Source organism: Diceros bicornis, chromosome 32, assembly GCF_020826845.1.
Source record: "Diceros bicornis minor isolate mBicDic1 chromosome 32, mDicBic1.mat.cur, whole genome shotgun sequence".
NCBI classification, from domain to species: domain Eukaryota; kingdom Metazoa; phylum Chordata; class Mammalia; order Perissodactyla; family Rhinocerotidae; genus Diceros; species Diceros bicornis.
The window spans coordinates 20,750,302-20,764,184 of NC_080771.1; the positions used below are offsets into that span (position 1 = coordinate 20,750,302).

Sequence of the window (13,883 nt, forward strand, 5' to 3'; positions counted from 1 at the left end):
TGCTTGATCAGATTGGCCCATCTGTTCATCTGTCAATCCATCTTAATTTTTTTTGATGCATTTCAAAGTGAATTGCAAACATTAATACACTTCCATCTAAATACTTAAGCATGCATATAAATAACTAGTGTTCAGTGTTTCATTATAGTTCTTTTTTTGAGGTTATATTTGCCTTCAGTAAAATGCACAAATCATAAGTTTTGACAAGTGCATAGAATTATGTAACCAAAGCCTATCAAGATGTGCAACATTACCATCATCCTGGAAAGTTTTCTTCTGCTCTTTCCCAGTCAATTCCCTCTCCCACCTCCCAAAGCTACTACTGTTCTGACTTTCTACCATAGATTAGTTTTAACTATTCTAAAACTTTATATTAAAGTAATCATATCATATAGACTCTTTTGTGATAGAATTCTTTTACTCAGCATAAGGTTCTTGAGATTCATCCATCTTGTTGCATGTGTCAGTAGTTCTTTTTTATTGCTGAGTAGTATTGTGTTGTATGAATATATCACAATTTCTTTATCCATTTTCCTATTGATGGACACCTGAGCTGTTTCCAGTTTGGAGCTAATATTAATAAAGTTACCATAAATATTTTTTGTATAATTCTTTTTGTGGGCATACATTTTTATTTCTTTTTTTGTGTGTGAGGAAGATCAGCCCTGAGCTAACATCCATGCCAATCCTCCTCTTTTTGCTGAGGAAGACCAGCCCTGAACTAACATCTATTGCCAATCCTCCTCCTTTTTTTTCCCCCCCTTTTTCTCCCCAAAGCCCCAGGAGATAGTTGTATGTCATAGTTGCACATCCTTCTAGTTGCTGTATGTGGGACGCCGCCTCAGCATGGCCGGACAAGCAGTGGGTCGGTGCACGCCCAGGATCCGAACCCGGGCCTCCAGTAGTGGAGCATGCGCACTTAACCGCTAAGCCACAGGGCCGGCCCCTACATTTTTATTTCTCTTGGGTAAATTCTTAGGAGTGGAATTGCTGGATCAAAGAGTAGGTATATGTTTAGTTTTTTTAAAAACTGCCAGACTTTTTCCCAAAGTGGTAGTGCCATTTTATATTCTCATCAACGATGATGAGAGTTTCTGTTACTCCACATCCTCGCCAACATTATTGGTGTCAGTCTTCTTAATATTAACTATACTGGATGTATAGTGGAATCTCTTTGTGGTTCAGCCTTCATTTTTATGTAAAGGCTTCACTTTCTAAGCCAAAAACTTGTTTGATACAAGAGGGAAACATCCTTTTTTTGTTTTACTGCTTTGATTTAGTTTCACTATTTAGAGCTGAAAAATAATGCTGACCGAGGAGGAGGAAGTTTATTCTCTTCCTCCACCTTGAGTTCTCAAGACCTCACTAGAAGCTTCTGATAGTTATAAGCAGTTCATTCTGGAAAGTGAAAGCTAAATAAATAATGATGAAGTCCAGGGAGAGAACATGAGCACATTCCTTACTTAGCAAACAGCACTGTGGGCAGCATGGAGTTGAGCAAGGACAAAGTGTTCTTCAACGCTGCTTTTCGGAAATGTAAGTCTGTTTTCCTTTGAGCTGGTTCACAATGTCTTGGTCATCTTCGCCTTGGCTCTTATCCATGTAAAAGGTAAATTTTGGCTTTATGACATACAAAACAATATGATTATTACTAAATTGAACACATAAATTATGTCAAAGACTTTACTAGACAGAAAAAATAAGCATGCTAGACTTAACAGAATCCTATGCCTTTGTGTACCTAAACATCTTTTTGATTCATACGATCAAAATGTAATAGCATTTTCTCAGGAAATCCTCAGTGGTTTGACTAGAGGCCAAAACTCTTCACACTGTCTCCTTCTCTCTCCTGTGGGCCCAAACAATTACTGGCAGGCTGCCTCCAAATTTTTATTAGCAGAGTTTTCATTTGAATTTTTCTTTTAAAACAGCAATGGACTTTAGAAAAGACTTTGTTCCCTTATCAACCCTTATCTGTCCCCTTCTTCAAAGGCAGACTCTGCTGGGTCCTACAGTCATCACTCCTATTTTGGAGTTTGTTTTCTGTCTCTTCTAATTTAATTTTCTATTTTACAATCGCTCTTTAAGAAACACTGCAGAATTTCTCTTTTCATGAAAAATTGATGATCGTACCCTGGGAACTAATTTACTTCCTGTTTTCGTCTTTTTCCAGCCTATTAGTTTTATTTTATAACAGACTTATTTTCCATTCTTCTAGTTATTAATAACAAGGATCTTTGACATTGGAATTTTCAGAGTGTAGACTGTATCAAAGGAGATGTGTCTAAGAGACTGTCCCAGGAACTGTGTGAGGTGTAAAGTCTTTTTCAGAAGGTGAGCATTTTGTGCCTAGAGAATGATGAACTGTTTCCTATCATGAGTGCTAAGTGGGTCAGTAGGAAGAGTGAAAGAAATTTCTTTTCATGGTTTTTGTGACTGAACTTTTAGCATGTGTTTAAAGGATGTTAAGCTGGTTACAGTGCCAAAGCAATCAGGTGGAAATAAATAGCCCATGTAGAAAATGATCAGCCTGATATAGGATCTGAATTAGGGACATCACTGGCTTTTCCACCCAGTTTGGTGGGATGAGGGTGGGTATGAATCTTTTGCTGAGTTGAGGGTGGGGCAGTCATTGGCCGCTGGGTGCAGGGAATGCTGAAACAGACTTTCAGCCAGCCTTTTTATTTTAGCTGCGTGCTTTACTCCCACTTCCAGAGGTAACTGGTGGCTCCAGTTCCCCACCCTCTTTGGGATTCTACAACATGGATTGGCTGGGATTTGACTCTCCCCACCTTTCTTAGGTCTGCTAAGTCATTTAACTCCTCTGTCTGTTTGCCAGCTTCCAAAATTTTATTCTCTTTGAATTCTCCTGTTGTCTTTGAGCTTGTGATTGTGCTTATTTTTTTGATGATGACTTCTTAGATACAACACCAAAAGCACAATACATAAAGAAAAAATTGATAAGTTGAACTTCATTAAATTAAAACCTTCTGCTCTATAAAAGACACTGTGTATTTGGATCCTCCAGAGAAACCAATAGGATGGATGGAAAGGTTTATTAATTATAGGAAATAGCTCATGCAATTATGGAAGCTAAGAAGTCCCATCATCTGGTGTCTGCAAGCTGGAAAACCAGGAAAGCCAGTGGTATAATTCAGGCTGAGTTCAAAGGCCCAAGAACCAGGAGCAGCAGTGTGCAAGGGCCGGAGAAGATGGATGTCCCAATTTAAACAGAGAACACATTCGCCCTTCCTCCGCCTTTTTGTTCTAGTCATGCTCCCAATGCATTGGGTGATGCCCACCACATTGGTAAGGGCCATCTTCTTTACTCAGTCTACCGATTTAAATGCTAATCTCTTCTGGAAACACCCTCACAGACACACCCAGAAATAGTATTTTACCAGCTATCTGGGCATCCTTTAGCCCAGTCAAGTTGACACATAAAATTATCCATCACAGGGGCCAGCCCGATGGCATAGTGGTTAAGTTTGTGCGCTCCACTTCAGCAGCCCAGGGTTTTGTGGGTTTGGATCCCAGGTGTGGCCCTACACACTGCTCATCAAGGCATGCTCTGGCGATGTCCCACGTATAAAAAAATAGAGGAAAATTGGCACGGATGTTGGCTCAGGGACGATCTTCCTCACCAAAAAAAATTAACCATCACACACTGTTAAGAGAATAAAAAGACAAGCCACAGACTGGGAGAAAATCTTTGTAAAATACATATCAGATAAAGGACTGGTATCCAAAATATACAAAGAATTCTTAAAACTCAACAATAAGAAAACAACCCAGTTAAAAAATGGACAACACGGGCCGGCCCCGTGGCTTAGCGGTTAAGTGCATGTGCTCCGATGCTGGCAGCCTGGGTTCGGATCCCGGGCGTGCACCGACGCACCGCTTCTCCGGCCATGCTGAGGCTGCGTCCCACATACAGCAACTGGAGGGATGTGCAACTATGACATACAGCTATCTACTGGGGCTTTGGGGGGAAAATAAATAAATAAAAATTTTAAAAAAAGAAAAATTAAAAAAAAAAATGGACAACAAATCTGAACAGACACCTCACTAAAGAAGAAATACAGCTGGCAAATAAGCATATGAAAGGTTCTCAACATCATATGTCATTAGAGAATTGTAAATTAAAACCACGAGATACTACAACGCACATATTAGGGTGGCTAAAATCCAAGACACTGACAACACCAAATGCTGACGAGAATGTAGAACAACAGGAACTCTTACTCATTGCTAGTGGGAATGCAAAAATGGTACAGCTACTTTGGAAGATGGTTTGGCAGTTTCTTACAAAGCTAAATACAGTCTTACCATATGACCCAGCAATCGTGCTCCTTGGTATTTACCCAAAGGAATTGAAAACTTATGTCCACACAAAAACCTGCACACAAATGTTATAAACATAAGCTTTATTCATAATTGCCAAAACTTGAAAGCCACCCAGAAGTCCTTCAATAGGTGAATGGATAAACAAACTGGGGTACATCCAGACAATGGAATATTATTCAGTGATAAAAAGAAATGAGCTCTTAAGCCATGAAAGACATGGAGGAACCTTAAATGCTTATTGCTGAGTGAAAGAAGCCAATGTGAAAAGGCTACATACTGTATGATTCCATGGAGACAGTAAAAAGATCAGTGGTTGCAGGAGTTCAGGGCCAAGGAGTGAGTAATGGAGGAATCGATAGATGGAGCACAGGAGACTTTTAGGGCAGTGAAACTGTTATTCTATGTGATACCATAATGGTAGATATATGTCATTATAGATTTGTCAAAACTCATAGAATATACAACACACAGAGTGAACCAGGACTTTAGTTAATAATAATGTATCACTACTGTGTTGGCTCATCAATTATAACAGAGGTACCACATTAATGCTAAATGTTAATAATGGGATTTTGGCGGATATTGGGGAGGGAGGAATATTTGGGAGCTCTCTGTACTTTTTGCTCAGTTTTTTCTGTAAACCTAAAAAAAACTTGCTAAAAAAAGGATATTAATTTTTTTTAAATCCCACTCAACTGTTGTTTTTAGTGGAATTTCAGGAAGGGGTAGAATAGATGTGTATGCTCAATTGCCGTCTTCTATAGGAAGTCCTAGAAATACTAGAAATACTTTTTCTTTTTAAGATTAGTATAAATAATAAAGAAAATATAAAATAACTTGCTTTGGGTTTGTATTCATACATTATGTAATAATCTAGCATTATATTTTACAAATAACTACTTGTCATTAAGTAAATTTACTCCAAAATAAGTTTAGCTACTTTAATGATTATTTAAGCAGTTTCTCTGGATAATACAATTATTAACTCATCAAAAGGATTATAACAGAGATGACTCTATCTTTTAGTGGAATATTTTATTGTTACATAATGTAATGTACTGTTTTAAATCTTCCCATAACAAATGTATAGCTATTTTTCTTCTGGAGAATATAATCAATTTTTTAGCCAAGAAATATTTATTTTCAGGACCATGACAGCAACAATTGTTACAGTGAAAAATAACGTTAAAAAGAATAAATATTATAAAATAACATAGAGGACTAAATAAAGGTCAACATGAATATTAAGCTATTTGTCAGAGGTCTTTTATCTCCCTCTTTCTACTTTTGCTGGGCTTTTAGGGTAGAGGATTCCTCTTTCCTGGGAGTCTGTGTCCTACTGGTGGGCTCTGTGTAGTCTCATCCTTCTTGGGTCCAATTAAATCTTCCCAGGCCATTTCTTTCTCTATTGTAATCCATCTTACATCCCACCATAATAAAAAAAAATTATTTTTATTTAGTTTTTTAAAACTTTATTTATTTATTTATCCCCCCAACTACTGGCCCCAGTAGTTAGTTGTATGTCATAGCTGCACATCCTTCCAGTTGCTGTATGTGGAACTAGGCCTCAGCATGGCTAGAGATGCGGTGCGTCGGTGCATGCCCGGGATCCGACCCCGGGCCGCCAGCAGCGGAGGGCGCACGCTTAACTGCTAAGCCACGGGGCCAGCCCTATTTTTAATTAAATTATTTAAAATTTTTTAATTGTGGTAAAATACACATAACATAAACTTTACCACTGAGGGCCGGCCCCGTGGTCAATCACCATGTAAGTGCGTCTTTTTTTGTTTGTCAGTCACCATGTAAGTGCGTACCTTCACCCCTTGTCCTACCCACCAACCCCTTTCCCCCTGGTAACCACCAAACTGTTCTCTCTGTCCGTGTGTTAGTTTATCTTCCACATATGAGTGAAATCATGCAGTGTTTGTCTTTCTCTGTCTGGCTTATTTTGCTTAGCATAATACCCTCAAAGTCCATCTGTGTTTTTGCAAATGGGATGATTTTGTCTTTTTTATGGCTGAGTAGTATTCCATTGTGTATATATACCACATCTTCTTTATCCAATCATCAGTTGAGGGACGTGTGGGTTGCTTCCACTTCTTGGCTACAGTGAATAATGCTGCAATGAACATAGGGGTGCATAAGCCTTTTTGGATTGTTGATTTCAGGTTCGGTGGGTAGATTCCCCAGTAGCGGGATAGCTGGATCATAGGGTATTTCTATTTTTAATTTTTTGAGGAATCTCCATGCTGTTTTCCATAGAGGTCGCACCAGTTTGCATTCCCACCAGCAGTGGATGAGGGTTCCTATTTCTCCACAACCTCTCCAACATTTGTTGTTTTTTGTCTTAGTGATTATAGCCATTCTCACGGGTGTAAGGTGATATTTTAGTGTAGTTTTGATTTGCATTTCCCTGATGATTAGTGATGTTGAACATCTTTTCATGTGCCTATTTGCCATCTGTATATCTTCTTTGGAGAAATGTCTGTTCGTATCCTCTGCTCATTTTTTGATCGGGTTGTTTGTTTTTTTGTTGTTCAGTTGTGTGAGTTCTTTATATATTATGGAGATTAACCCCTTGTCGGATATATGATCTGCAAATATTTTCTCCCAGCTGGTGGGTTGTCTGTTCATTTTGATCCTGGTTTCATTTGCCTTGTAGAAGCTCTTTAATCTGATAAAGTCCCACTTGTTTATTTTTTCTTTAGTTTCCCTGGTCCCAGTAGACATGGTATCCAGAAAGATTCCTTCATGACCAATGTCAAATAATGTATTGCCTATATTCTCTTCTAGGAGTTTTATAGTTTCAGGTCTCACCTCAGGTCTTTGATCCATTTTGAGTTAACTTTTGTGAATGGCAAGAGGAGATGGTCTACTTTCATTCTTTTGCGTGTGGCTGTCCAGTTTTCCCAGCACCGTTTATTGAGGAGACTTTCCATTCTCCATTGTATGTTCTTAGCTCCTTTGTTGAAGATTAGCTGTCCATAGATGTGTGGTTTTATTTCTGGGCTTTCAATTCTGTTCCATTGATCTCTGTGTCCCTTTTTGTACCAGTACCATGCTGTTATATGCCTAATACACATAACATAAAATTTACCACTTAACCATTTTTAAGTGTATAGTTCAGTAGTATTAAGTATATTCATATTGTAGTACCAATATCCAGAACTTTCTTATCTTGAAAAACTAAAACTCTGTACCCATTAAACAATAACTTCTCATTTCCCCGTCTTCCTGACCCCTGGCAACTACCATTCTACTTTTTGTTTCCGTGAGTTTGACTACTCTAGATACCTCATATAAGTGGACTCATACAATATTTGTCCTTTCGTGACTGGCTTATTTCACTTAGCATAATGTCCTCAAGATTCACCCATGTTATCACATGTATCAGAATTTCCTTCCTTTTTAAGGCTGAGTAATGTTGCATTGCGTGTGTGTGTGTGTGTGTGTCCATTTTGTTTGTCCATTCCATTGATGGACATTTGGGTTGTTTACACCTTTTGGCTATTGTAAATGATGTTGCTGTGAACATGGGTGTACAAATATCTCATAGAATTATCTTTTAATTCATTGTTTTGATCATATTGTTCCCCTGTTGAGAATTCTCAGTGATTCCATGTTGCTTACCAATTAATATCCAGACATAACCTGCTATTCAAAACCCCCTAAATTTTGGTCCCAAGCTACTTCTCACTATGTTTAGCTATAGGATAGGAAATCAAATAAATAAATTCATCAGAACTGTAACTAAAGCAAAAGCAAATCGCTTATGACTTGCTATCTAAAGAGTCTCCTCTGACTAATACGAGCTTTCAAGTATGGGCTTTGTTAAGTGTTTTGGCTGCTTACAGATCTTATTTTATGTTTTGGCTATTTTCTAGAACTTTTGGCCTATTTGGCTGTCGCCTCAGAACTTTGAAGCCATATAAAACATGGACAGAGTGGTGGCTAGGCCTTCAGGTAGCTAGATGGGTAACTCCAGTGGGAGCGCAGGTGAGTGGGTCAGTAGATAGGTAGCAGGTAGATGTGTTAATAAACTGTCTCACAGCATGATACCAGCTTGGTGAGTGTGCCCCCGAAGTGTAGAGGCCTCCACTGCAGTCCTGCTTTGCTACTACAATCTTGGGAGTGCCTTTTTTAGACAAGACCTTCACAGTAGTCATCACAGTCCTTTATAAAAGCACTTTTTGTAACCTGTAATTGTTTATTAATTAGTTGCTAATTTTCTGCCTTCCCCATTAGACTATAGGCCCAATAAGGGTAGAGATTATTTTTCTTCTGTTTATCTTTTTCACCACTGTATCTCCAATGCCAGTGTCTACCACAGTGTCTGTCATACAGTAGATGCTCAATAAATGTTTATTTAAGAAAGGATAGACTGGGGGTTGGGGGAGGGCAAAAGGGGTAAAGGGGCACATATGTTTGGTGATGGATAAAAACTAGACTATTGGTGGTGAACATGATGCAATCTATACAGAAACTGAAATATAATAATGTATACCTGAAATTTACACAATATTAAAAGCCAATATGACTTCAATAAAAAAATTTAAAAAAAGAAAGCACAGACTGACCAGAGTTCAAATGGAATGAATGTTTGCCATATTAAATATGGAAAATTAAAATATTTGGAATTATAAAGGGTTTAGAAATGTGGCAAAAGAGAGAGACTCAAGCTTTAAGGCAGAAATGCTAGTGTACGTGTAAACTGCTTATCTTTGACAGATGGTATAGGATCTGAGGACAGTATTTGAAAGCAACAAAAACTGTCTTTAGAAAGATGAAAGAATAAAAAGATCTCTCCTTGATCAGTGGCCGTTTGTCAATTTCTAGCCTACCATGAAGAACACTCTTTTTTTTTTTTTTTGGATGAGGAAGATCAGCCCTGAGCTAACATCCATGCTAATCCTCCTCTTTTTGCTGAGGAAGACTGGCTCTGAGCTAACATCTATTGCCAAGCCTCCTCTTTTTTTTTTTTCCCCAAAGCCCCAGCAGATAGTTGTATGTCATAGCTGTACATCCTTCTAGCTGCTGCATGTGGGACGTGGCCCCAGCATGGCCAGAGAAGCGGTGCGTTGGTGCGCACCTGGGATCCGAACCCAGGCCGCCAGTAGCGGAGCGCGCGCACTTAACCGCTAAGCCACGGGGCCGGCCCTGAAGAACACTCTTAAGAGCTTTTTGTTTTTCCGTTTTGAAAGATATGTGTTCACTGTTAGAACACAGCAGGGTATATATGTTATTTATTTATTTACTCATCTTGGCAAAAACTTTGACCAAAACACAAAATAATGACCCATAAATTGCTTTATAAGGAATTTGTTCGATATACTTTAAAAAAATTAGCTAATTCCCAAGGTTACTTTTGAAGTATAGATTGTTCTCAGTTGAGCATTAACAAATAATAGTCGTAGAGTTGAAGATCTCTTAACTAGTTTTCTGCTATGACTCGGTGGATGATTTAATCATATAATGTTACCCAGACACTAAAAAACAGTTCCAAATTTTCATAAAGAGTCATATTCTTCAGCTATTTTGTCTTTTCTTTATTTCACACCATGGAAATTTCAGTTCACTATTTGGTAGTAGGTTTTATTTACCTAGCAATACCTTATTCCAGAATTTTCTAAGTATTCAAAAAAAAATATCAGGGCCGCCCCGTGGCTTAGCGGTTAAGTGCGTGCGCTCCGCTGCTGGCGGCCCGGGTTCGGATCCCGGGCACGCACCAACGCACCGCTTCTCCGGCCACGCTGAGGCCGCGTCCCACATGCAGCACCTAGAAGGATGTGCAGCTATGACATACAACTGTCTACTGGGGCTTTGGTAGGGGGGGGTAGTTTACATTTAAAAAAAATTTAAAAATATCAGCTCCTTCTTTACAATGTGCCTATGAGATTCAGCAAGCATGCTTTCAATTTCTTTGACCTGGAAATTAAGGCAAAGTGAAGTGTTCTACTGTAGACTATACAATAGGTTCCCTCATCTTAGGTCATTATGTTAACACTGAAACAACAGACCCAGCAGCTAGACTTTCTGATGATTATCTTTCCATATGTAATTTTCTCTGGAATTGGACCCTAAGGAATTAAGAGCAAGTATCTCTATTCTGGAATGTAAAATTAAAATATATTTCCAGTTATGTATGTTAAACCCTGGAAGGTTTGATGACTTTTGATCTAGCTCACTTTTTTTTTTTTTCTTTTTCCACACAGATTGATAGAGCTACATTCTCCTGATAGCAGGAACACGTTGATCCTGCGCTGCAAGGATACAGCCACAGCACACTCCTGGTTCGTAGCTATCCACACCAACATAATGGCTCTCCTCCCACAGGTGTTGGCTGAACTCAATGCCATGCTTGGTGCAACCAGTACAGCAGGAGGCAGCAAGGAGGTCAAGCACATTGCCTGGCTAGCAGAACAGGTAGGCTGGAAGGCAGGGCAGGGTCTCACCTGGTTGTCATTCAGTGCCAGGATGGTTCCCCCATTACATATATCTGTAATATTTATCATGCAGTCAGGTCCTGGATATCTAGCTTGCAGATCTTTTGTGTGTCAGTTTTTTGTTTCTTCTCCCTGCCATTTAGCTATTTGTTGCTAATTATCACCTCCACCAGAATTGACTGTCATGATAATCATCATTACAACATAACTAAAAAGGTTCTTATTACCATCTCTGTCCTTAAAGACAGAGGATAATTTTCATGATTTTAGAACAGGATCAGTAAACTTTATCTGCAAAGGTCCAGATAGTGTCACAACTACTTGACCCTGCCATTGTAGCAAGAAAACAGTCATAGGTAATATGAAAATGAATAGGTGTGGCTGTATTTCAATAAAACTTTATTTACAAAAACAGGTAATAGGCTGAATTTTTCCTACAGGTCATAGTTTCCCGACTCCTGTTCTAGTCTCTTGACAGAGTTTCAGAGGCAGCAGGCTTACTCCCCTACTCTTGGAAAAGTATAAAATATACAAAAGTTGTTACAAGCCATTAGACAATTGTACAGTTGTCTTCCACAACTGAAAAATGAAAAGAAGAAAAACAAGAAAACTTAAGTGGATATTGGGTGAAGGGAAAAGAAAAACTTAATCCAAGTTAGTTAGATCCCAAGTTTGACGAGAGAGAGACTAAAAGTTCTACGTGAAGTTATGGTATGTCCTTTTTCTTTCGGGTCCTTCATGTCAGCTAGGCCAGCGGGAGTTGAATAAAGAACACTGGGCTAGGGATTCAGAGATGAGTGTTCAAGTGCTAGCTCTTGTTTTTCACTGGTTTTACATCTTTTTAAAAGTTCCTTCATCTCTTTGAATCCTAGTTCCCTCATGTGTGTGCAAGGGGGCAGGGATTGCGTCAGTATCAGCCCAGGAAGGTTTTTGTTTTCTGTTTTTGTTTTGTTTTGTTTTAAATACAGTTTCCCAAGTCTGGCCTCCCACGCTCCACCTCAACAGAGTTCTGATTTGGTAGATCTATGGTGGGGTCTGGCAGTCTTGTTGGGAGCTCCCCAGGTGATGGTGTTGTGGACCAATTTTGGACTCCACTAATTTTTTTTTTTTCAGCTCTGAAATTTTCTGAACATTTCAAATAATAATTATAATAAATTAGAACATATAATTAGTACTGTGCTCATTTCTAGGAAGCATAATTAGAATAACTAAGCAGAGAAGAAACTAATGAAAATCATGGTTTTAAGTACTTAGGACTTTGAAAGTTTTAGTATTTTAGTTATGCTTATCATTGTTTCTGTATTTTTATATGCTGGTTGAAAAACTCGATTGAGTGGTAATTGTTCTGTGCTTTTAGCGATGTTAGAAATCTTCATGATTTTAGAAAGGTAATACATTCACGTGGTTCAAAAGTCAGAATAAAAAGTTAGTAGGGAAAGTCTTACTCTTCTTCCTGTCCCCCATCTACCTAATTCCCACTTCCTTTCCACCAGAGAGGTAATCACTTTCATTCTTTTCTAGTGAATCTTTTGAGAGGTTTTTTTATGCAAATAAAAGCAATGATGAACACATATTCTTTTTCTCTTTTATAAAAGAAGATAATAGGTTATGCAGACTACTTTATCCCTTGCTCTTTATTTTTCACTAAACAGTATATCCTGGTGATCTTTCCATATCAATACACAATACACTTTTTTTGTGTGTGTGAAGAAGATCAGCCCTGAGCTAACATCCATGCCCTCTTTTTTTTTTCTTTTGCTAAGGAAGACTGGCTCTGAGCTAACATCTATTGCCAATCCTCCTTTTTTTTTTTCCCCCAAAGCCCCAGTAGATAGTTGTACGTCATAGTTGCACATCCTTCTAGTTGCTGTATGTGGGACGTGGCATCAGCGTGGCCGGAGAAGCAGTGCGTCGGTGCACCCCTGGGATCCGAACCCAGGCTGCCAGTAGCGGAGCGCGTGCAATTAACCACTAAGCCACAGGGCCAGCCCCACAATACACTTTTATGGGCCATATTTATGTAGGTGTTTCCTCCACTCAATTGTGAGCTCTTGGAAGATAGGAGCACATTTTTTCCAATTCTTTATTGCCCCTAGAGAACTTAGTACATAGTAGATGCTCAGTATTTTTTTTCTTTGTCTACATACAAAAAACAAGCAAACAAGTCACTAATTATAAAATATTGTGCAAGAACACAATCTCAGGGTTGGGAAATAATACTAAGTAGAAAAGTTTCAACCACTTTATTTTTATTATTTTTTTTTAAATAATTTTATTTATTTATTTATTTATTTTCCCCCAAAGCCCCAGTAGATAGTTGTATGTCATAGCTGCACATCCTTCCAGTTGCTGTACGTGGGACGCGGCCTCAGCATGGCCCGAGAAGCAGTGTGTCGGTGCGCGCCCGGGATCCGAACCCAGGCCATCAGCAGTGGAGCGCGTGCACTTAACTGCTAAGCCACGGGGCTGGCCCCTCAACCACTTTAAAAAATAGTACCACTGAACTAATTCAAAGTGCTGTTTCTAAAATACTCTTGATTTTTACTTTTTTGAAGTAGTTGTTTGGGTTACTGAAATTAAATATCACTCTCAGGGCCACCCCCGTGGCTTAGCGGTTAAGTGTGCGCACTCCACTGCTGGTGGCCCGGGTTCGGATCCCGGGTGCGCACCAACACACTGCTTCTCCAGCCATGCTGAGGCCGCGTCCCACATACAGCAACTAGAAGGATGTGCAACTATGACATACAACTATCTACTGGGGCTTTGGGGGAAAAAAAATAAATAAATAAATATCACTCTCAGAATAAGATGTTCAAGCAAGAATGGATACCATTTCTTAGAGGTATTATAATGAGCTTATGTATCTGATAAAGGTTGAGCTAGGTACATGCCAAAGCCTTTTCTGACTATAAGAGTATTTACTTCTATGATTATGAAAATGGTCAATATAATTTTAGATCACGTAATCTGTTTAATATAGGTAAGCATTTCTTTTGGCAAGAGGTGATTTCCTGAAATGCTTACATATAAATGAAACTGTTTCAGTTGTACTTAGAAAAGACAGTCATTTTTGGCAGATAAATTAAGGAGAGA

At 38.8% G+C, this 13,883-nt stretch overlaps 1 protein-coding gene across 2 annotated transcripts in view; it reads left to right on the top strand.

Moving 5' to 3' along the window:
- The window catches only part of SNTB2 (syntrophin beta 2), a 98,243-nt gene that overhangs the window by 45,571 nt on the left and 38,789 nt on the right, over positions 1 to 13,883 (top strand). For both annotated transcript variants that reach the window (XM_058528130.1, XM_058528131.1), the window contains exon 3: positions 10,560 to 10,770. In XM_058528130.1, coding sequence (XP_058384113.1) covers positions 10,560 to 10,770 — 211 coding nt within the window. The remainder of the gene's footprint in view (positions 1 to 10,559; positions 10,771 to 13,883) is intronic.